The 25,539-nt window shown below is 42.9% G+C and overlaps 2 protein-coding genes across 4 annotated transcripts in view; one reads left to right on the top strand and one right to left on the bottom strand.

The window, feature by feature from the left end:
* Positions 1-25,539, top strand: part of LOC110516932 (E3 ubiquitin/ISG15 ligase TRIM25-like) — a 538,607-nt gene that overhangs the window by 381,078 nt on the left and 131,990 nt on the right. The gene's annotated exons all lie outside the window — the stretch shown is intronic.
* Positions 7,451-18,886, bottom strand: LOC110518269 (tripartite motif-containing protein 16-like). Of its 3 annotated transcripts, XM_036972165.1 has the most exons (7): positions 18,227-18,886; positions 17,696-17,791; positions 14,605-14,838; positions 8,635-8,794; positions 8,450-8,500; positions 7,976-8,218; positions 7,451-7,541 (listed from the first exon to the last, which is right to left on the bottom strand). In XM_036972165.1, the coding sequence occupies exons 1-7, from the start codon at positions 18,821-18,823 to the stop codon at positions 7,510-7,512; spliced, it is 1,413 nt and encodes a 470-aa protein (XP_036828060.1). In that variant the 5' UTR covers positions 18,824-18,886; the 3' UTR covers positions 7,451-7,509. The 3 variants fall into 3 exon arrangements, with proteins under 3 accessions (XP_036828060.1, XP_036828061.1, XP_036828059.1); XM_036972166.1 differs by lacking the exon at positions 7,976-8,218; XM_036972164.1 differs by having other exon boundaries at positions 7,451-8,218; positions 18,227-18,883.

The raw sequence follows: 25,539 nt of genomic DNA, 5'->3' as shown, positions 1-25,539 counted from the left end.
TCGATGTTTGCTCCGGAATCGACGAAAGCCGACTGTCACACGGATAGCAGCTAGCTAGCTGTGAGATCCGGGTATGAATGTCCAGAGAGCAGTTGAAATCCAGGGACATGGAGAGAAAAATTGGTCCGGTATGTTCCGTTCCGAGCCGCGCTGCGCCGTACAAAACTGGCGATAGATTTTCGATAGATTTTCGAACTAAAGGACAGCCGATGACCACAAACCGTGGTTAGCTTCTGATTAGCTTCTGGGCTAGCTCCTGGCTAGCTTCTGGCTAGTTTCTGGCCAGCCTCCTGGAGTTTCTGGCTAGCTTCCTGAAGGATTGCAGATCTGAGGTAAATAATACTTTTTTATAAATATAAATTGGTGAGGCTGGTTGCAGGAGAGTGTTTAGAAGATGAGTTGATGGAAAATAAAAATAAAATGTATGTGAAAAAAGTTTTAAATATATATATATACAGGACACGACAAGACGAGGACAAAAGACGTCTGAACTGCTATGCGATCTTGGAAGAGGATAGGAGGTGAGGAGGTGTGGTATATAGTTAATATACAGTACCACAGATAAGGACTGAGGAGGTGTGGTATATAGTTAATATACAGTACCACAGATAAGGACTGAGGAGGTGTGGTATATAGTTAATATACAGTACCACAGATAAGGAATGAGGAGGTGTGGTATATAGTTAATATACAGTACCACAGATAAGGACTGAGGAGGTGTGGTATATAGTTAATATACAGTACCACAGATAAGGACTGAGGAGGTGTGGTATATAGTTAATATACAGTACCACAGATAAGGACTGAGGAGGTGTGGTATATAGTTAATATACAGTACCACAGATAAGGACTGTTCTTAGACACAACGCAGATTGAGAATTATTATCACATATTTATCAGATGTTATCGCGGTTGTAGTGAAATGCTTGTGTTTCTAGCTCCAACAGGGCAGTAATATCTAACAATGCTTGTGTTTCTAGCTCCAACAGGGCAGTAATATCTAACAATGCTTGTGTTTCTAGCTCCAACAATGCAGTAATATCTAACAATGCTTGTGTTTCTAGCTCCAACAGGGCAGTAATATCTAACAATGCTTGTGTTTCTAGCTCCAACAGGGCAGTAATATCTAACAATGCTTGTGTTTCTAGCTCCAACAGGGCAGTAATATCTAACAATGCTTGTGTTTCTAGCTCCAAAAGGGCAGTAATATCTAACAATGCTTGTGTTTCTAGCTCCAACAGGGCAGTAATATCTAACAATGCTTGTGTTTCTAGCTCCAACAGGGCAGTAATATCTAACAATGCTTGTGTTTCTAGCTCCAACAGGTGAATGTAGCCCATAACACAGTGATCATATCCACCCTTTGATCTCACTGTTTGACTATCTAAAATCATTGATTTTAGAAAAAACATGTCTATAAGTGGCTTTTCTCTAAAGTCCTTACATTTCCTTAATCAATCTATCTTAATCCTGACAATAATCCTAAATCACCACAGATGTCCTATATTCCTGTCAAATGTAACACTATTTAAAAGACCTCCTAATGGTTACCCAGAGCCTGAACAAATGCTAACCATATCGAAATCCTTCCTACACTTTACAAGCTCTTTCCTTCAGGGATCCTCAGTATTCTATCTGACAATAACATGGAATACCGTATCTACAGTCATTTATCACCCCTATTTATTCTCAATGATAAATAGAACTATTTTCTGTTGTAATATAAAATCCATAATAGTCAATTCAAAAACTTCACAGCTAATATTGTAAATCGGCTTCAGTGATTCAAACAATAATTCTAAACCCCAAACTAACACTCCATTATAATTATTTTACCTTAAAATGGGTAACCCAACTGACCATAATTCATTATACAAATGGCTCGCTTTATTTTAAGAATAAAGGGTTCTTTAATATGTCTAATATGGTATGACCTTTTGATCTTATCGTGGCTATCTTTAGGGGTCTGATCAGCCCCGGGGCTGATCAGACCCCTAAAGATAGCCACGATAAGATCAAAAGGTCATACCATATTAGACATATTAAAGAACCCTTTATTCTTAAAATAAAAATAATCACCTGTGTAATTAAAACCCATAAAATAAAAACTCATAAGGATCCATATGTGAGCGTCCTCTTTAAAATACATTTGCACTAAAACAAATAGTTCTAACAATTGTTTTATGTGTATATATTTGCAGACCTTTTTCAATTTGGTCGTTTATGGCCTCATTCTCTCCCCCACTCTCCCCAAAATTATAATCCCAGGAGGCTTCTAAAAGTGAGACACAACACGCCTAACTAGCATTCACTATGCTACTTCGATTCAGAAACTCGATAAGTGAACTATAACTAAACCTATTGATGATTCCCCTTTGACTCAAATCATCAATCAGTTTTAAACATCGTCTACGTGTATGTTTACCTAAATGAACATGCTACCCTTAGATACAATTAACCTGATAACATTATTATCCAATGCTTCCCTTAGATACAATTAACCTGATAACATTATTATCCAATGTCTTCCCTTAGATACAATTAACCTGATAACATTATTATCCAATGTCTTCCCTTAGATACAATTAACCTGATAACATTATTATCCAATGTCTTCCCTTAGATACAATTAACCTGATAACATTATTATCCAATGCTTCTCTTAGATACAATTAACCTGATAACATTATTATCCAATGCTTCCCTTAGATACAATTAACCTGATAACATTATTATCCAATGCCTTCCCTTAGATACAATTAACCTGATAACATTATTATCCAATGCTTCCCTTAGATACAATTAACCTGATAACATTATTATCCAATGCCTCCCTTAGATACAATTAACCTGATAACATTATTATCCAATGCTTCCCTTAGATACAATTAACCTGATAACATTATTATCCAATGCTTCCCTTAGATACAATTAACCTGATAACATTATTATCCAATGCTTCCCTTAGATACAATTAACCTGATAACATTATTATCCAATGCTTCCCTTAGATACAATTAACCTGATAACATTATTATCCAATGCTTCCCTTAGATACAATTAACCTGATAACATTATTATCCAATGTCTTCCCTTAGATACAATTAACCTGATAACATTATTATCCAATGCTACCCTTAGATACAATTAACCTGATAACATTATTATCCAATGCTTCCCTTAGATACAATTAACCTGATAACATTATTATCCAATGTCTTCCCTTAGATACAATTAACCTGATAACATTATTATCCAATGCTTCCCTTAGATACAATTAACCTGATAACATTATTATCCAATGCTTCCCTTAGATACAATTAACCTGATAACATTATTATCCAATGTCTTCCCTTAGATACAATTAACCTGATAACATTATTATCCAATGCTACCCTTAGATACAATTAACCTGATAACATTATTATCCAATGCTTCCCTTAGATACAATTAACCTGATAACATTATTATCCAATGTCTTCCCTTAGATACAATTAACCTGATAACATTATTATCCAATGCTTCCCTTAGATACAATTAACCTGATAACATTATTATCCAATGCTTCTCTTAGATACAATTAACCTGATAACATTATTATCCAATGTCTTCCCTTAGATACAATTAACCTGATAACATTATTATCCAATGCTACCCTTAGATACAATTAACCTGATAACATTATTATCCAATGCTACCCTTAGATACAATTAACCTGATAACATTATTATCCAATGCTTCTCTTAGATACAATTAACCTGATAACATTATTATCCAATGCTTCCCTTAGATACAATTAACCTGATAACATTATTATCCAATGCTTCCCTTAGATACAATTAACCTGATAACATTATTATCCAATGTCTTCCCTTAGATACAATTAACCTGATAACATTATTATCCAATGCTTCCCTTAGATACAATTAACCTGATAACATTATTATCCAATGTCTTCCCTTAGATACAATTAACCTGATAACATTAGGTTACAAAATTACTCAGAGACTCACGTTTACATCTGTTAGTTCCTCAAGGGGAAAAAATAAAAAATAAACTATTGCCCCTGTTACAGATGTCTACGTATCAGGGGAAAAGCTCGAATAGCCAAATTCAACCTAGCTAATTTCCTGAAATATATGCAGTTATGTTTTTCTATAGAGGCTTTTCAAACTTTAAATATCCTAACATGGTTCCACACTATGGAAACAGTGCTCACATTCACTGGTGTTACATAAACAATCAAACCTGGAATCAACAACCATCAGAATCCATTATCACCATGTTTTACGATTCAGACATCCAGTCTCCCTTTCTCATAGCCTAATAAACGCCACAAATCTATGATGCCCACCTACCGTATCAGCTGCTAGTTTTTAGCATCTTTCCTGACTATCCTGGCGACTCAAATTATTTTTAAAAATGCATTTTGTAATTTATATCAACTTCTGAAAAGTTACTCAAAACACTAATGCACACATTAACAGACAAACAATTTTCTCCATTACCCCCATTCACAACGTAATTTCCGTGGCGACCAATAGTGCTTTGCTAGTGACGTCATCATCAAGCGCTCAACCTCAGCCCAATTCGTAGCGACTTTCAATGAATTGTAAATAATTGTTGTTCTATAAACCAAACCTAATTTATCACATCTGTTCGAATCTTGAATTATAATTTATCACCCCAACCCATATCTCTAAATTGGCTAATTTTATAAAACATTTCGATGGGTATAAATGGTAATTGTCTCTTCGTTATTATTTAGAATTCATTTTGATCTAGTAACTGTCTCGTCTTTGACTTAGTATTTTAATTACGACTCTATTCCCAATACGTTATTCACTTGTCTAATTAAAACTCCTAATAATCCATATGTGAGTGTACCCCTTTAAGATACCTTGTCACTGGGAACAGGGAAATCCACTTAACCCAAACTTTTACTACAACAACGAAACCTAATAATTATGATAATCCCTTCACATCATTCGTTTTAAATCCCTCGATGTTTCATGTAACTCATTCAGTCTATCTCCAAATTGTCGTCCCAAAATATTTTATACACTGCCATAGCCTCAAACCACTGTGAAAAACGTGCACTGTCCCTTTAAGATAAGACATTTAATTTTTTCCCCGCAATGAAAACGGAAAACAGATCGTGTTTAGAAGACGTTACATTTTGTTCGAATTCACTGGCGTTACCTAACCAAAAATCAGTACTTGGAAAAACAATCACAACTTTTTACGATGAACCTATTCTTACCTATTTTATAGTCCAAAGCGGTGCACTATATAGGGAATAGGACTCTGGTCTAAAGTAGTACCACTATATAGCCCCATTTGAGTGTCTAGCAATTCCGTTGTTGGCTGTAGCATCTTTTCAGAAAACGACGCCACCAATCTGCCTGCCTCTGTAAAATATATATTCCCTATTCAGATTGAGTTCAGTTTTAAATTATAATCATCAGAGTAAAACCGACCAAACTTCTCAACTTACTATACCCTAACATTTAAATGTACCATGTTTTGTGCTAAATTTATCGTATGTCAGTCGATTCATAAATAGCTATAACGTCCGGATAGCACGAAATTGTATCGTATCTCTCCGTTATTCCCTACATTTAACTTTAGGTGACTTTCTCTTCTATGATACATTTATTTAAATACGACTCCCCTCTCAATACATTATTCCACCAGATCATTTTGGGCAAAATAGCGTATTACCTCAATTGTCTCGCCATTATTTTTAATGCCTTTTTTTTTCCCAATTCAATCTAAAACACATAATAAACGATCAGCTATATTTAGACAAACACTGGCGTCCGTATTTTTCCGGCAAAACATGCAAATAGGTGAATTACACTCTAATATCAGTTTTAGTTAACCGCCTCGGCTGGGAAGCGAACCGTGGATTGCCGTTGGTAAGACTGTTGCGCTCACCTCTATACTACCTACACTGGAACTGACTAAGCCTCGGCTGGGAAGCGAACCGTGGATTGCCGTTGGTAAGACTGTTGCGCTCACCACTATACTACCTACACTGGAACTGACTAAGCCTCGGCTGGGAAGCGAACCGTGGATTGCCGTTAGTAAGACTGCTGTGCTCACCACTATACTACCTACACTGGAACTGACTAAGCCTCGGCTGGGAAGCGAACCGTGGATTGCCGTTGGTAAGACTGTTGCGCTCACCACTATACTACCTACACTGGAACTGACTAAGCCTCGGCTGGGAAGCGAACCGTGGATTGCCGTTAGTAAGACTGCTGCGCTCACCACTATACTACCTACACTAGAACTGACTAAGCCTCGGCTGGGAAGCGAACCGTGGATTGCCGTTGGTAAGACCGTTGCGCTCACCACTATACTACCTACACTGGAACTGACTAAGTTTCTCCGCAAATAAACCCATCTCTGTTTAAATGTGTAACTCCGGCCTCTGGACAACAGAAAATATTTAACGACCCAAAGTTTTCCCTCAGTTAGGATTCTCCTTAATTTCGTTGTGTTTGACCCTTCCTTTTTTTTACCCGATTGTCGCCTCTGACCTTCCCCTCATTTAAATTACAACCTTGTTGACGTTTACAGGGAGTGTTACACTCCCGGGTGAAATGTCCAATTTCGTAGCTACTGACCTGCTGCCGACTGGGAAAAGCTGTTCGTTTGAATCTGTCACCTCCCTTTCGAACACCGGGCCTGTTTTAAACCTCAATTAAGAAGTCAGGTCTTTTAACGCACGTTTTTTTCCCGGACCTCCAGATGAATAGGGAGCAACATCTAGAACACTACTTTAGACCTGGTTATAAGAAGCCTAGTGCACTACGCAGGGAGTAGGGAGCTATTTGGAACAGAGACACTAACTCCTGGATGAAAATCTCTCTCTCCCTCATCTGTCTGATGTATCTGCCCATTTCCCCTCCCCTCCTCCCTTTTCATTCTATTCTATCAGCCACACCACTAGCTCACCTCCACACAATACATTTACAAGTTAAAGACACACCTTGGAATAAATAACAAAGGAAAACTATTACTAGATGAAGTTGAGTGTTTTTTATTATTTCCCATCACCATAAATCATATTTAATCACTGAACAGTAGCAGACCTAACTTCATCTGTTCCTGACTCTGGATAGTGGATTAAAAAGACCATCAATCTCCAATGATATTAAAGTACTATTCTGAACATTACTGATATACTGAGTGGCAAGTCAAGATATCTGCTGGTTTTATTGTTTGGTCAACAGCACCACCTGCTGGACAGGTTTAATGTTGCTGGACTGAGCAGTATGGGAGGATGAAAGATGACACATTTAGGGCCGGTTTCCTGGACATCTACATTGAACATACTGTTTAGTCCAGGACTAGGATTAATCTGTGTCTGGGAAACCAGACCATATAGTTTAGTAGAAAGTAAGTGATACCAGCTTGTAGTGGGCTGACTAGTCCTGAATTGTCCTTTAGTTCCTGGACCATTTTCCATGCAGCTCCAGGTGACAGAGAACACATCAATTAGGACCGAGCCAACAAGCTGATCAATGATACTGAGGAGAATTACATAGAGACAGAGAACCAACTGAGAAAACATATCAATGGTTCTGAATGACAACCAATATACATCAACACCAGCCATCATGATTCATGGAAATGTACAAGATTAAAACATTGTATTGAATTTTAATTAATAACAAATCAGTTTACAGTTTAACCAGCTCAGCAGTACCATTATAATTATAGAGACTAAACCCAGGATAGAGGGGCTGAGTGAATGTGGTCTGGACTCTGTGGAGGAGGGTCATTGTGTCAGAGACACTGTAGAAGGACAGAGTACCTGCCTTGTGATCCAGGTACACTCCTACTCTGGAGGACTGAGGGCCTGATACTTTAGTCCCAACATTATTGTGTCTGAAACAATAATCACCTCTATAGTAATATAAACTCCAGGACTTGTTATTGTGTCCAAATCCACCATCATTACCTCTCTCTGTTCTGCTGATGTCTTTATATGAGACTGCTGTAATAACACCACCAGTCCACCCCGTCTCCCAGTAACAGCGTCCGGACAGACCCTCTCTACACAGAACCTGCCTGTAGTTGGTGAATCTTTCTGGATGGTCAGGATATGGTTGGACTTGGTCTGTATAGGTCACCTTTCTGTTCCCTTCAGACAGAGAGAGGTGTCTGTGTGCTGTGTTTGGGTCCAGTGTGAGCTGACAGGAATCTGGGAGAAGAGCAGAGACCAATGAGGGGAGTCAGAACAATAAGTTAAGTCAGATACTGTATCTACCCTGTCTTTGATTAGAGCACAGCAGAGATCAAATCAGAGAAATATGAGGAGTCAGATAGATACCCAGTCTTTGATTAGATCTACTATTGCTATATATTTCTAGAGGGATTGTTAGAAGTGTCAGTAAAAAGAGACTGTTAGTTACTTCACAATAAAGAGACTCACATTGTAACAACTGTTCTCTGGTCTTGGGCTCTGGAGGCAGTACAACATCCACTATATTCAGTACAGACACACAAACACATTGACAGAGAGAGGGAATGTTATCATCAGACCATATTCCACACGTATATGACTAGTAGGGAACTTTCAATGGTCTAAAGTTGATGTTCTTATTGTTTTCAACACACCTGTAGTGGAGATCTTGGTCCATTCTCCTTTAAGGAAGTCTTCTAGTTTCTCTCTCAGTTCAGACACAGTCTTACTCACATCTCCAAAGTACTGAAGAGGACGGACAACGATGCTGGGTAAGTCTGAAGATATACTGATACTGGAGAGAGACTGATAACTCTGGACAGAGAGAGAGAGAGAGAGACTGATAACTCTGGAGAGAGAGAGAGAGAGAGAGACTGATAACTCTGGAGAGAGAGAGAGAGAGAGACTGATAACTGGAGATAGAGAGAGAGAGAGACTGACAACTCTGGAGAGAGAGAGACTGATAACTCTGGAGAGAGAGCGAGAGAGAGAGAGAGAGAGAGAGAAACAAAAATGTAAATTCACCCTGAACAACACCTTAATTGAACACACAAAAAATTACACCTACCTTGGTCTGACCATATCTGCATCGGGAAACTTTAATATGGCAGTGAAGGCACTCAAAGAAAAAGCCCGCAGAGCAATGTATGCAATAAAAATGAAATTATTCAAAATCAACATCCCAATTAGAATTTGGACTAAAATATTTGACAGTGTAATCCTACCAATAGCACTTTATGGAAGTGAGGTTTGGGGGCCACTCAATAAACTGGATTTTAAAATGTGGGACAAACATCCAATTGAAACCCTACATGCAGAATTCTGTCGGAAAATTCTACAAGTCCAGAGAAATACACCAACTAATGCATGTAGGGCAGAATTGGGCCGTTTTCCAGTAATAATGAAAATACAGAAAAGATCATTAAAATTTTGGCTACATCTAAATTCAAGTCCAAATTCGAGTCTGCAATTTAAAGCACTTCAAGCCCAAGAGCTGAGCCCAGAAACGAGCCCTCTCAGTCAGCTGGTGTTGGACCTCACCAATCAAGCTGACACCAGCACTGCTTCAAAAGAAAGAATTCCAATAAACAAAATCATGAACCAATCAAAGGAATCATACTTACAATACTGGAAAAACGAAACAAAATCCCAAAGCCGACTAAATTGCTATCTGACCCTAAACAGAGAATATGAATTGGCTGATTATCTCTACTCTGTCAGAGATACGAAGCAGAGACAGATCCTTACCAAGTACAGGCTGAGTGACCACCGATTGGCAATAGAAACCGGCAGACATAAAAAGACATGGCTACCCAAAGAAGAGCGTGTATGTGGTCACTGCATGACAGGGGAGGTAGAGACAGAGATGCACTTTCTCCTTTACTGTGATAAATATTCCTCACAAAGAGATTCATTATTCACAGAAATGACTACATATATTCCACATTTTTACAAATTGAACCCAGAGGAAAAACTAAGAATACTCATGGGCGAAGGAGCAATGGCTCCTCTTGCAGCCAAATATGTATTTTCCTGCCATAGCCTGAGGGACACTGAATAATAACATCTGTATAGTAAACAGTAACTTACTTATTATTACTATTATTGTTATTACTATAATTATTAATGTTTACTGTAGACTGTTACCATTTTATTGTATTTATTTTTGTATTATTATTTACCACCATTTTATATTATTATTTGCTATCATTTACAATTTTGTTACAATGTATATTGTATACATTGTTGCTTTGGCAATATTGACACAATGTTTTTCATGCCAATAAAGCAGCTTGAATTTGAATGAATTTGAATTTGAGAGAGAGAGACTGATAACTCTGGAGAGAGAGAGAGGGACGGACAGAGAGAGAGAAGGACGGACAGAGAGAAAGAGGGACGGACAGAGAGAGAGAGGGACGGACAGAGAGAGAGAGAGGGACGGACAGAGAGAGAGAGAGAGAGGGACGGACAGAGAGAGAGAGAGGGACGGACAGAGAGAGAGAGACGGACAGAGAGAGAGAGAGAGGGACGGACAGAAAGAGAGAGAGAGAGGGACGGACAGAGAGAGAGATGGACGGACAGAGAGAGAGAGAGAGAGAGGGACGGACAGAGAGAGAGAGAGAGAGGGACGGACAGAGAGAGAGAGAGAGAGGGACGGACAAAGAGAGAGAGAGAGGGACGGACAGAAGGAGAGAGAGACGGACGGACAGAGAGAGAGGGACGGACAGAGAGAGAGAGGGACGGACAGAGAGAGAGAGGGACGGACAGAGAGAGAGAGGGACAGAGAGAGAGAGGGGCGGACAGAGAGAGACGGACAGAGAGAGAGGCGCGGACAGAAAGAGAGAGAAGGACGGACAGAGAGAGAGAAGGACGGACAGAGAGAGAGAGGGACGGACAGAGAGAGAGAGGGGCGGACAGAGAGAGAGAGGGGCGAACAGAGAGAGAGAGGGACGGACAGAGAGAGAGAGGGACGGACAGAGAGAGAGAGAGGGACGGACAGAGAGAGAGAGAGGGAAGGACAGAGAGAGAGATAGGGACGGACAGAGAGAGAGAGGGACAGACAGAGAGAGAGAGGGGCGGACAGAGAGAGAGAGGGGCGGACAGAGAGAGAGAGGGACAGAAAGAGAGAGGGACGGACAGAGAGAGAGGGATGGACAGAGAGAGAGAGAGAGAGAGGGACAGAGAGAGAGAGGGACGGACAGAGAGAGAGGGGCGGACAGAGAGAGAGGGGCGGACAGAGAGAGAGGGGCGGACAGAGAGAGAGAGGGGCGGACAGAGAGAGAGAGGGACGGACAGAGAGAGAGGGACGGACAGAGAGAGAGGGACGGACAGAGAGAGAGAGAGGGACAGAGAGAGAGAGGGACGGACAGAGAGAGAGGGGCGGACAGAAAGAGAGAGGGACGGACAGAGAGAGAGGGACGGACAGAGAGAGAGGGACGGACAGAGAGAGAGAGGGACGGATAGAGAGAGAGAGGGACGGACAGAGAGAGAGAGGGACGGATAGAGAGAGAGAGGGACGGACAGAGAGAGAGGGGCGGACAGAGAGAGAGAGGGACGGATAGAGAGAGAGAGGGACGGACAGAGAGAGAGGGACGGATAGAGAGAGAGGGACAGACAGAGAGAGAGGGGCGGACAGAGAGAGAGGGACGGAGAGAGAGAGAGGGACGGACAGAGAGAGAGGGGCGGACAGAGAGAGAGAGGGGACGGACAGAGAGAGGGAGAGGGACGGACAGAGAGAGAGAGAGGGACGGACAGAGAGAGAGAGAAGGGCGGACAGAGAGATAGAGAGGGGCGGACAGAGAGAGAGAGGGGCGGACAGAGAGAGAGAGGGGCGGACAGAGAGAGAGGGACGGACAGAGAGAGAGAGGGAAGGACAGAGAGAGAGGGGCGGACAGAAAGAGAGAGGGACGGACAGAGAGAGAGAGAGAGGGACAGACAGAGAGAGAGAGGGACGGATAGAGAGAGAGGGACAGACAGAGAGAGAGGGGCGGACAGAGAGAGAGGGACGGAGAGAGAGAGAGGGACGGACAGAGAGAGAGGGGCGGACAGAGAGAGAGAGGGGACGGACAGAGAGAGGGAGAGGGACGGACAGAGAGAGAGAGAGGGACGGACAGAGAGAGAGAGAAGGGCGGACAGAGAGATAGAGAGGGGCGGACAGAGAGAGAGAGGGGCGGACAGAGAGAGAGAGGGGCGGACAGAGAGAGAGGGACGGACAGAGAGAGAGAGGGAAGGACAGAGAGAGAGGGGCGGACAGAAAGAGAGAGGGACGGACAGAGAGAGAGAGAGAGGGACAGACAGAGAGAGAGAGGGACGGATAGAGAGAGAGAGGGGCGGACAGAGAGAGAGGGGCGGACAGAGAGAGAGGGGCGGACAGAGAGAGACAGGGACGGATAGAGAGAGAGAGGGGCGGACAGAGAGAGAGGGGCGGACAGAGAGAGAGAGGGACGGATAGAGAGAGAGAGGGACGGACAGAGAGAGAGAGGGACGGACAGAGAGAGAGGGGCGGGTAGAGAGAGAGAGGGACGGACAGAGAGAGAGGGACGGATAGAGAGAGAGAGGGACGGACAGAGAGAGAGAGAGGGGGACGGACAGAGAGAGAGGGACGGATAGAGAGAGAGAGGGACGGACAGAGAGAGAGAGGGACGGACAGAGAGAGAGGGACGGATAGAGAGAGAGAGGGACGGACAGAGAGAGAGAGGGACGGACAGAGAGAGAGGGACGGATAGAGAGAGAGAGGGACGGACAGAGAGAGAGGGGCGGACAGAGAGAGAGAGGGACAGAGAGAGAGAGGGGCGGACAGAGAGAGACGGACAGAGAGAGAGGCGCGGACAGAAAGAGAGAGAAGGACGGACAGAGAGAGAGAAGGACGGACAGAGAGAGAGAGGGACGGACAGAGAGAGAGAGGGGCGGACAGAGAGAGAGAGGGGCGAACAGAGAGAGAGAGGGACGGACAGAGAGAGAAAGGGACGGACAGAGAGAGAGAGGGACGGACAGAGAGAGAGAGAGGGACGGACAGAGAGAGAGAAAGGGACGGACAGAGAGAGAGAGAGGGACAGACAGAGAGAGAGAGGGACGGACAGAGAGAGAGGGACGGATAGAGAGAGAGAGGGGCGGACAGAGAGAGAGAGGGACGGGTAGAGAGAGAGAGGGACGGACAGAGAGAGAGGGACGGATAGAGAGAGAGAGGGACGGACAGAGAGAGAGAGAGGGGGACGGACAGAGAGAGAGGGACGGATAGAGAGAGAGAGGGACGGACAGAGAGAGAGAGGGACGGACAGAGAGAGAGGGACGGATAGAGAGAGAGAGGGACGGACAGAGAGAGAGAGGGACGGACAGAGAGAGAGGGACGGATAGAGAGAGAGAGGGACGGACAGAGAGAGAGGGGCGGACAGAGAGAGAGAGGGACAGAAAGAGAGAGGGGCGGACAGAGAGAGAGAGGGACGGACAGAGAGAGGGACGGATAGATAGAGGGACGGACAGAGAGAGGGAGAGAGAGAGGGGGACGGACAGAGAGAGAGAGGGAGGGACGGACAGAGAGAGAGAGAGGGACGGACAGAGAGAGAGAGAGCGAGAGAGAGGGACAGACAGAGAGAGAGAGGGGAGGACAGAGAGAGAGGGACGGACAGAGAGAGAGGGACGGACAGAGAGAGAGAGGGACGGACAGAGAGAGAGGGACGGACAGAGAGAGAGAGGGACGGACAGAGAGAGAGAGGGACGGACAGAGAGAGAGAGGGACGGACAGACAGAGAGAGAGAGAGGGACGGACAGAGAGAGAGAGGGACATGGCTCTCAAGAGAAGACAGGCTATGTGCTCACTGCCCACAAAATGAGGTGGAAACTGAGCTGCACTTCCTAACCTCCTGCCCAATGTATGACCATATTAGAGAGACATATTTCCCTCAGATTACACAGATCCACAAAGAATTCGAAAACAAATCCAATTTTGAAAAACTCCCATATCTACTGGGTGAAATTCCACAGTGTGCATCACAGCAGCAAGATTTGTGACCTGTTGCCACGAGAAAAGGGCAACCAGTGAAGAACACACACCATTGTAAATACAACCCATATCTATGCTTATTTATTTTATCTTGTGTCCTTTAACCATTTGTACATTGTTAAAACACTGTATATATATATATATAATATGACATTTGTAATGTCTTTATTGTTTTGAAACTTCTCTATGTGTAATGTTTACTGTTAATTTTTATTGTTTATTTCACTTTATATATTATCTACCTCACTTGCTTTGGCAATGTTAACACATGTTTCCCATGCCAATAAAGCCCTTGAATTGAATTGAATTGAGTTGAGATAGAGAGGGACGGACAGAGAGAGAGAGAGGGACGGACAGAGAGAGAGAGAGAGGGACGGACAGAGAGAGAGAGAGAGAGAGGGACGGACAGAGAGAGAGAGAGGGACGGACAGAGAGAGAGAGAGAGGGACGGACAGAGAGAGAGAGAGAGGGACGGACAGAGAGAGAGAGAGAGGGACAGACAGACAGAGAGAGAGGGACGGACAGAGAGAGGGACAGAGAGACAGACAGGACAACATAATGATTGAGATGAATAGTTTCACATGAAGTTAATTTCATATCACATGTAAGAAGACAGTTTAGTTACCTGGAGGAAATGGATGTGATCCTCTGTGTGTGAGAGCTGCTCCAGCTCAGTGCTTCTCTTCCTCAGCTCAGCTATCTCCTGCTTCAGTTGCTCCAGGAGTCCTTCAGCTTGACTCACTTGAGCCTTCTCTTGGGCTCTGATCAGCTCCTTCACCTCAGAGCTCCTTCTCTCAATGGAGCGGATCAGCTCAGTAAAGATCTGATCACTGTCCTCCACTGCTGACTGTGCAGAGCGCTGGAGAGAGAGAGAGAGAGAGAGAAAGAGAGAGAGAGAGAGAGAGAGAGAGAGAGAGAGACAGAGACAGAGAGAGAGAGAGAGAAAGACAGTAGGTTCAGGTTCTCTGCACCTCATTGAGTCAGAACTCTGCCAGGTCCACCAGGCCGTGTCCTCCCTCCTGGACAGACAGGTAACAGAACACCTCTTGGTCCTGCTCTACTCTCCTCCCTCCTGGACAGACAGGTACAGAACACCTCTTGGTCCTGCTCTACTCTCCTCCCTCCTGGACAGACAGGTACAGAACACCTCTTGGTCCTGCTCTACTCTCCTCCCTCCTGGACAGACAGGTACAGAACACCTCTTGGTCCTGATCTACTCTCCTCCCTCCTGGACAGACAGGTACAGAACACCTCTTGATCCTGCTCTACTCTCCTCCCTCCTGGACAGACAGGTACAGAACACCTCTTGGTCCTGATCTACTCTCCTCCCTCCTGGACAGACAGGTACAGAACACCTCTTGGTCCTGATCTACTCTCCTCCCTCCTGGACAGACAGGTACAGAACACCTCTTGGTCCTGCTCTACTCTCCTCCCTCCTGGACAGACAGGTACAGAACACCTCTTGGTCCTGCTCTACTCTCCTCCCTCCTGGACAGACAGGTACAGAACACCTCTTGGTCCTGCTCTACTCTCCTCCCTCCTGGACAGACAGGTACAGAACACCAGCCTCTCTTTTCCGGGCAATAAAGTTTCTGTCCACCAACATGTCTTCTGTTTTGACATCAATACCGTAGTTCTTGGTAAACTCAGTTCAGCATGATGTATCTAGGAAGTTGTTTGAGTTTTATTTTAGTTTTACTATTGAGAGTTCCCTCTATTTGTGTTTTCACTAGATTCATCATTGGCACGGAAAGAGAGTCCCTGTCTTCCTAACATTGATGTGACCACAACAATTCTCCTCAGATACTCCATTTTCTCTGCAATATCACCAGCATGGTCAGATGTTCAAATCTGAGCAATGTTCCCATGATTGATAGTTTCCTGGTAGCTTTGCCACAACACTGTCTCTGTGTGTTTGTGTCATCTCATGTTTGACAAAGATATTATCAAAGATAAACTAAGATTTTTTTCCAATTTTTGCAGCCATTACTGACAAAATAGTCAAATGTAATGTTTTTTACAAAAAACTCTACATGGAAAGCAGAAAGCTGTGATCAATTAAATACAACGTTAACTAGATATTATCTGTGTCATTTATAGCCTGGCACAGATAGTAAAACTACATTAAATACAACGTTAACTAGATATTATCTGTGTCATTTATAGCCTGGCACAGATAGTAAAACTACTGTAGCGACCCGCACAGACAGCTGTGTGTTATGTGTTCGGCTAGTAGGTGGTTGTGTTGTACTTACCAGTTCCCAGTGTTCGCGGGGTCCGACATGCCAATCAACCTGCTATCTGCCAATCACAGGAATGCCTGGGATGTTCTGATGCCGGGCATCCTGGTGGTTGGCGGAGTGGCGTGGAGGGGGCGGGGCATTGGAAGTTAAGGTTCAGCCTTTGTTCTCTCTCTTACGTCTGGGCTTCACAAGAGAAGGTCCCGATTGGTTTGTGGGGTATCTTTCATTTATTTGGCGTGAGCTAAGGCCAAACAGTAGCCTGTGTAAAGTTGCTAATAAACCGTAAATTCGTAACTCAATCCTCTGTCTGTACAATTGTTCCTTTATGATCTAGTCAGGTCATTACACTACATTAAATACAACGTTAACTAGATATCATCGCCACATAACTTATGTCGAATTTAAAAGACACCGTTACCGCTAGTAACGTCTGTTACACTGTAACTTACAGGCAGCCTCACATAAAAACCTATTGGTTAACAAAGCTTTGATTATGACCAAAGTCTATAGTAGTGAAAACTCTCTCTCTCTATTCTAACTTACCACACATTCACATCACTGCCTCGACATGAATGTGTCCTGTCAGAGCCGTTTCCTGTCCGTTAACTGTTAACAGTCTCGAGCCACAGCTTAACCAATGAGCTACAAGGAGGACTGACAGTCACGAGCGGTGCAGCAGCCTCTGCAGCAGCAGCCTCCCCCGGGTCCTAGTGCCCGCCCGGTAAGACGGTTAAGATGCGATGGAACGGTTGACGGAGAGAAAATAAATCACAGAGAAAATATATTGACTGATATATTGAATTGTTTAGGGAAGCTTTAGCTTTGGCTTTAATACATTCTGAAAATACTTAAAAACCAAAACAGAAAAGAATAGTAGCCCTCCTCAGGAACAACAAAACCCTCACAGACCAACTTCTTCTTCTATGATATAATGGAGGTCCTCAAACCAACGTTAAAGGTGCATGGCGCCACCTACTGTGCTGGAGTGTAATCAATCACGGTTTACCCCACTCTAAATCCTCCTACCTAACTCAGTACTTCTGAGAAAATAAGAGTCCTACTAACTTCTAATAGTCCCTCCCCCATCCCCAAATCACTTCCAAGTTTAATGTTTACTGTTCATTTCTGATTGTTAATTTCACTTTTGTTTATTGTCTATTAAACTTGCTTTGGCAATGTAAACATATATTTCCATGCCAATAAAGCCCTATGAATTGAATTAAATTGAGAGAGAGACAGTTCCATTTTAATGTATAGGGGACATGAGTCGTCATGGTTACTCATGGTTATGTGATGAGGCAGCCCAGTTGGTTACATGAACCAGTCTATTCTCTGAAGGGGTCCAGACAGCCTGTTCGCAACAGTGGGGTCAGTGGGATTGGATAGGCCCCCCCCCCCCCTCTCTCTCTCTCTCTCTCTCTGACTGGAGGAGAGAAGTGAAATGGTGTGTCTCCTCTGGTCAACAATACTCACCTTGAGAGACTTCACAGCTTTTTGGAGATTCTTCAGCTCCTTCTCTCTCTCCTGGAATCTCTGCTGGACCTTCTGCTGACTCATCCCCAGCTGCCTCTGTGGAGAATCACTCTTCAATGAGCTATCAAGCTTTATTAGTCCAGTAGATCAATAGTATAGTAATGTGACATAGGACCCATAGAGAGGAAGGTCGACAATCCTGAGGAAGTCCCTTTACAATATTATATTATGTTGCTATGTGAATGATTATAGTCTTTATGGTAGGCCTACATGTATCAAGGGGTTGAGACTGAACTTTGGACTCATAAAAGGCCACTCAGAATGATAATAGTGTTTGACTTTAGAAAATGGTGATACATTTGGAGAATCTGGGTTAACAAACTCAATATACTCAAGGTTTGTGTTCATATTTGTGGATCCATTTCATATTGTATATAATATAATGATCTCATATTCAAACAGATTTAGTTCCTACTGTATCTTTAATTCTTTGTTTATCAGACAGTCACCAACAAGTTGTTCTGGTCTTACCTGTTTCTCAGTCCTCTCTGCCTCAGCTGACACTGTATCATGGCCTTTATGTTCATCCATCACACACAGCAGACAGATACACTGCTGATCGGTACGACAGTAAACCTCCAGCAGTTTGTCATGATGAGAGCAGATCTTCTCCTGTAGTTGTGCGGTGGCTTTGACCAGCTTGTGTTTCTTCAAAGCAGGAAATTCATAGTGAGGTTTGAGGTGAGTCTCACAGTAAGAGGCCAGACACGCCAGACAGGACATGAGGGCTTTCTGCTTTCTGGTCCCAGTGCAGAAATCACACGCCACATCTCCAGGTCCAGCATAGCACAGGGCAGGAGGGGGAGCAGCCTGGAGTCCTGTCTTCCTCAGTTTCTCCACCAGCTCAGCCAACATGTTATTTTTCCTCAGATTAGGCCTTGGAGTGAAGGTCTCTCTGCACTGAGGACAGCTATAGACCCCTTTCAGATCATCCTGATCCCAGCAGCCCTCAATACAGCTCCTACAGTAACTGTGTCCACAGATAGTAGTGACCGGCTCCTTCAGTAGATCCAGACAGACAGAACAACAGAACTGGTCCTGGTCCAGCAGAACTCCCTGTTGAGCCATTTGGACAGTTGTTCACTCTCACACAGACAGACGACACAGAGACTCAGATCAGTTTCGTTTACACTGAAAATAGTTTGTGTAGGGGAGGGACTTCCAGGTTCTGCCAGAGGGCTGGGGTTGGAGGGAGGGAAGGAGGGAGCGAGAGAGGGAGGGGTTAGAGGGAGGGAGTTAGAGAGGGAGGGGTTAGAGGGAGGGAGGGGTTAGAGGGAGGGAGAGAGAGAGAGAAAACTGCAGGCAAAGTTGAGAAGGCCTTAGTTTCTAGGTTAGGAGCCTTAATATATAATAAATTGAATAGAGTGGTTAGAATATATAAAGGGTAACAGTTTCTATGAAGATTCTACGAACCAGTAATAAGGCTACTGTCATGGAAAGTGGTACAGGAAATATAAAGGAAGGATTTATACATCTATGATATACTGTATGTAATGATATGTCTTCTAGATGGTGTTCTATACTGTATGTAATGATATGTCTTCTAGATGGTGTTCTATACTGTATGTAATGATATGTCTTCTAGATGGTGTTCTATACTGTATGTAATGATATGTCTCTGTCTTCTAGATGGTGTTCTATACTGTATGTAATGATATGTCTTCTAGATGGTGTTCTATACTGTATGTAATGATATGTCTTCTAGATGGTGTTCTATACTGTATGTAATGATATGTCTCTGTCTTCTAGATGGTGTTCTATACTGTATGTAATGATATGTCTTCTAGATGGTGTTCTATACTGTATGTAAGGATATATCTTCTAGATGATGTTCTATACTGTATGTAATGATATGTCTCTGTCTTCTAGATGGTGTTCTATACTGTATGTAATGATATGTCTTCTAGATGGTGTTCTATACTGTATGTAATGATATGTCTTCTAGATGGTGTTCTATACTGTATGTAATGATGTGTCTTCTAGATGGTGTTCTATACTGTATGTAATGATATGTCTCTGTCTTCTAGATGGTGTTCTATACTGTATGTAATGATATGTCTTCTAGATGGTGTTCTATACTGTATGTAATGATATGTCTTCTAGATGATGTTCTATACTGTATGTAATGATATGTCTCTGTCTTCTAGATGGTGTTCTATACTGTATGTAATGATATGTCTTCTAGATGGTGTTCTATACTGTATGTAATGATATGTCTTCTAGATGATGTTCTATACTGTATGTAATGATATGTCTCTGTCTTCTAGATGGTGTTCTATACTGTATGTAATGATATGTCTCTGTCTTCTAGATGGTGTTCTATACTGTATGTAATGATATGTCTTCTAGATGGTGTTCTATACTGTATGTAATGATATGTCTTCTAGATGGTGTTCTATACTGTATGTAATGATATGTCTTCTAGATGGTGTTCTATACTGTATGTAATGATATGTCTTCTAGATGGTGTTCTATACTGTATGTAATGATATGTCTTCTAGATGGTGTTCTATACTGTATGTAATGATATGTCTTCTAGATGGTGTTCTATACTGTATGTAATGATGTGTCTTCTAGATGGTGTTCTATACTGTATGTAATGATATGTCTCTGTCTTCTAGATGGTGTTCTATACTGTATGTAATGATATGTCTTCTAGGTGGTGTTGTATACTGTATGTAATGATATGTCTTCTAGATGGTGTTCTATACTGTATGTAATGATATGTCTTCTAGATGGTGTTCTATACTGTATGTAATGATATGTCTTCTAGATGATGTTCTATACTGTATGTAATGATATGTCTCTGTCTTCTAGATGGTGTTCTATACTGTATGTAATGATATGTCTCTGTCTTCTAGATGGTGTTCTATACTGTATGTAATGATATGTCTTCTAGATGGTGTTCTATACTGTATGTAATGATATGTCTTCTAGATGGTGTTCTATACTGTATGTAATGATATGTCTTCTAGATGGTGTTCTATACTGTATGTAATGATATGTCTTCTAGATGGTGTTCTATACTGTATGTAATGATATGTCTTCTAGATGGTGTTCTATACTGTATGTAATGATATGTCTTCTAGGTGGTGTTCTATACTGTATGTAATGATATGTCTTCTAGATGGTGTCCTATACTGTATGTAATGATATGTCTTCTAGATGGTGTTCTATACTGTATGTAATGATATTGTCAGGTGCGTGAATGAGGACCCAAAAGTGATTTAACAAAACAGAGTTTCTTTAATGATGAACACACGTGAGCTCAGATGGACAGGTAGATTCCGACAGGACAGGACAAGGTTGCAGCAAACACGATGATAGTCTGGTTCAGGCATGAGACACACAAACAAGAATCCGACAAGGACAGGAACAAAAACAGAGAGAGATATAGGGACCTAATCAGAGGGAAAAAGGGAACAGGTGGGAAAAGGGGTGACGAGGTAGTTAGGAGGAGACAAGGAACAGCTGGGGGAAAAGAGGGGTAGAAAAGGTAACCTAAAACGACCAGCAGGGGGAGACAGGGTGAAAGGAAAGGACAGAAACAAGACACAACATGACAATACATGACAGATATGTCTTCTAGATGGTGTTCTATACTGTATGTAATGATATGTCTTCTAGGAAGTGTTCTATACTGTATGTAATGAAATGTCTCTGTCTTCTAGATGGTGTTCTATACTGTATGTAATGATATGTCTTCTAGATTGTGTTCTATACTGTATGTAATGATATGTCTTCTAGATGGTGTTCTATACTGTATGTAATGATATGTCTCTGTCTTCTAGATGGTGTTCTATACTGTATGTAATGATATGTCTTCTAGGAAGTGTTCTATACTGTATGTAATGATATGTCTCTGTCTTCTAGATGGTGTTCTATACTGTATGTAATGATATGTCTTCTAGATGGTGTTCTGTACTGTATGTAATGATATGTCTTCTAGATGGTGTTCTATACTGTATGTAATGATATGTCTTCTAGATGGTGTTCTATACTGTATGTAATGATATGTCTCTGTCTTCTAGATGGTGTTCTATACTGTATGTAATGATATGTCTTCTAGATGGTGTTCTATACTGTATGTAATGATATGTCTCTGTCTTCTAGATGGTGTTCTATACTGTATGTAATGATATGTCTCTGTCTTCTAGATAGTGTTCTATACTATATGTAATGATATGTCTCTGTCTTCTAGATAGTGTTCAACCGTTCGCTGCCTGCACCCGACGCCCGACTAGCATCACCACCCTGGATGGTTCCGACCTAGAATATGTGGACATCTATAAGTGCCTAGGTGTCTGGCTAGACTGTAAACTCTCCTTCCAGACTCATATCAAACATCTCCAATCCAAAATCAAATAGCCCACCCAATTTACCTACCTCATCCCCATACTGTTTTTATTTATTTACTTTTCTGCTCTTTTGCACACCAGTATCTCTACCTGTACATGACCATCTGATCATTTATCACTCCAGTGTTAATCTGCTAAATTGTAATTATTTGCCTACCTCCTCGTGGATTTTGCACACAATGTATATAGACTCTCTTTTTTTCTACTGTGTTATTGACTTGTTAATTGTTTACTCCATGTGTAACTCTGTGTTGTCTGTTCACACTGCTATGCTTTATCTTGGCCAGGTCGCAGTTGTAAATGAGAACTTGTTCTCAACTAAACTACCTGGTTAAATAAAGGCGAGATAAAAAATAAAAATAAAAAGACAACAACATTGAGCGTCTGGGACCTGTTGGATCGGAGGTTGAGGGCTAGAACCATTCCCCCCAGAAATGTCTGGGAACTTGCAGGTACAGTGCCTTGCGAAAGTATTTGGCCCCCTTGAACTTTGCGACCTTTTGCCATATTTCAGGCTTCAAACATAAAGATATAAAACTGTATTTTTTGTGAAGAATCAACAACAAGTGGGACACAATCATGAAGTGGAACGACATTTATTGGATATTTCAAACTTTTTTAACAAATCAAAAACTGAAAAATTGGGCGTGCAAAATTATGCAGCCTGTTGTAATGAGACGGTCAGGTAGAGAAGACCAGACACTCCTGTATCAGACCCACCAGGGCAGCCTGTTGTAATGAGACGGTCAGGTAGAGAAGCCCAGACACTCCTGTATCAGACCCACCAGGGCAGCCTGTTGTAATGAGACGGTCAGGTAGAGAAGCCCAGACACTCCTGTATCAGACCCACCAGGGCAGCCTGTTGTAATGAGACGGTCAGGTAGAGAAGCCCAGACACTCCTGTATCAGACCCACCAGGGCAGCCTGTTGTAATGAGACGGTCAGGTAGAGAAGCCCAGACACTCCTGTATCAGACCCACCAGGGCAGCCTGTTGTAATGAGACGGTCAGGTAGAGAAGCCCAGACACTCCTGTGTCAGACCCATCGTGAAGAAAGCACAACAGCACCTCTTCAACCTCAGGAGGATGATGAAATGTGGCTTGGCACATAATACCCTCTCAAACTTTTACAGATGCACCATCGAGAGCATCCTGTCGGGCTGTATCAGCGCCTAGTATGGGAACTGCACCACCCGCAACCACAAGGCTCCCCAGAGGGTGGTCAGCCCAACACATCACCGGGGGCACTCTGCCTGCCCTCCAGGACATCTACAGCACCCGGTATTACAGGCAGAACAAGAAGATCATCAAGGACCTCAGCCACCCGAGACACGACCTGTTCACCCTGCTACCATCTAGTAGATCATCAAGGACCTCAACCACCCGAGACACGGCCTGTTCACCCTGTTACCATCTAGAAGATCATCAAGGACCTCAGCCACCCGAGACACGACCTGTTTACCCTGCTACCATCTAGAAGATCATCAAGGACCTCAGCCACCCGAGCCACAGCCTGTTCACCCTGCTACCATCTAGAAGATCATCAAGGACCTCAGCCACCCGAGACACGGCCTGTTCACCCTGCTACCATCTAGAAGATCATCAAGGACCTCAGCCACCCGAGCCACAGCCTGTTCACCCTGCTACTTCTGGAAGATCATCAAGGACCTCAGCCACCATCCAGAAGGTAAGGTCAGTACAGGTGCTTCAAAGCTGGGACCGAGAGACTAAAAAACAGCTTCTATCTCAAGGCCATCATACTGTTAACTGTCACTAGATGGCTACCACCCGGTTACTCTACCCTGTCCTGAACTTTAGTCACTAGACGGCTACCACCCGGTTACTCTACCCTGTCCTGAACTTTAGTCACTGTCACTAGACGGCTACCACCTGGTTAATCTACCCTGTCCTGAACTTTAGTCACTGTCACTAGACGGCTACCACACGGTTACTCTACCCTGTCATGAACTTTAGTCACTAGACGGCTACCACCCGGTTACTCTACCCTGTCCTGAACTTTAGTCACTAGACGACTACCACCCGGTTACTCTACCCTGTCCTGAACTTTAGTCACTGTCACTAGACGGCTATCACCCGGTTACTCTACCCTGTCCTGAACTTTAGTCACTAGAAGACTACCACCCGGTTACTCTACCCTGTCCTGAACTTTAGTCACTAGACGGCTACCACCCGGTTACTCTACCCTGTCCTGAACTTTAGCCACTAGACGGCCACCACCCGGTTACTCTACCCTGTCCTGAACTTTAGTCACTAGACGGCTACCACCCGGTTACTCTACCCTGTCCTGAACTTTAGTCACTAGACGGCTACCACCCGGTTACTCTACCCTGTCCTGAACTTTAGTCACTAGAAGACTACCACCCGGTGACTCTACCCTGTCCTGAACTTTAGTCACTAGACGGCTACCACCCGGTTACTCTACCCTGTCCTGAACTTTAGTCTCTAGACGACTACCACCCGGTTACTCAACCCTGTCCTGAACTTTAGTCTCTGTCACTAGACGGCTACCACCCGGTTACTCTACCCTGTCCTGAACTTTAGTCACTAGACGGCTACCACCCGGTTATTCTACCCTGCACCTTAGAGGCTGCTGCCCTGTGTTCATAGTCATGGAATCACTGGTCACTTTAATAATGTGTAATGTTTTACCCACTTCTATGTATATACTGTATTCTAGTCAAGGCCTGTCCTATTTAACTACTACTGTCCACTTCATATGTATATACTGTATTCTAGTCAAGGCCTGTCCTATTTAACTACTACTGTCCTCTTCATATGTATATACTGTATTCTAGTCAAGGCCTGTCCTATTTAACTACTACTGTCCACTTCATATGTATATACTGTATTCTAGTCATGATTCATCCTATATAACTACTACTGTCCACTTCATATGTATATACTGTATTCTAGTCAAGGCCTGTCCTATTTAACTACTACTGTCCACTTCATATGTATATACTGTATTCTAGTCAAGGCCTGTCCTATTTAACTACTACTGTCCACTTCATATGTATATACTGTATTCTAGTCAAGGCCTGTCCTATTTAACTACTACTGTCCACTTCATATGTATATACTGTATTCTAGTCAAGGCCTGTCCTATATAACTACTACTGTCCACTTCATATGTATATACTGTATTCTAGTCAAGGCCTGTCCTATTTAACTACTACTGTCCACTTCATATGTATATACTGTATTCTAGTCAAGGCCTGTCCTATTTAACTACTACTGTCCACTTCATATGTATATACTGTATTCTAGTCAAGGCCTGTCCTATTTAACTACTACTGTCCACTTCATATGTATATACTGTATTCTAGTCAAGGCCTGTCCTATTTAACTACTACTGTCCACTTCATATGTATATACTGTATTCTAGTCAAGGCCTGTCCTATTTAAC

This window comes from Oncorhynchus mykiss, unplaced genomic scaffold, assembly GCF_013265735.2.
Source record: "Oncorhynchus mykiss isolate Arlee unplaced genomic scaffold, USDA_OmykA_1.1 un_scaffold_121, whole genome shotgun sequence".
NCBI lineage: Eukaryota > Metazoa > Chordata > Actinopteri > Salmoniformes > Salmonidae > Oncorhynchus > Oncorhynchus mykiss.
This window is presented reverse-complemented; position numbering and strand designations above follow the sequence as displayed.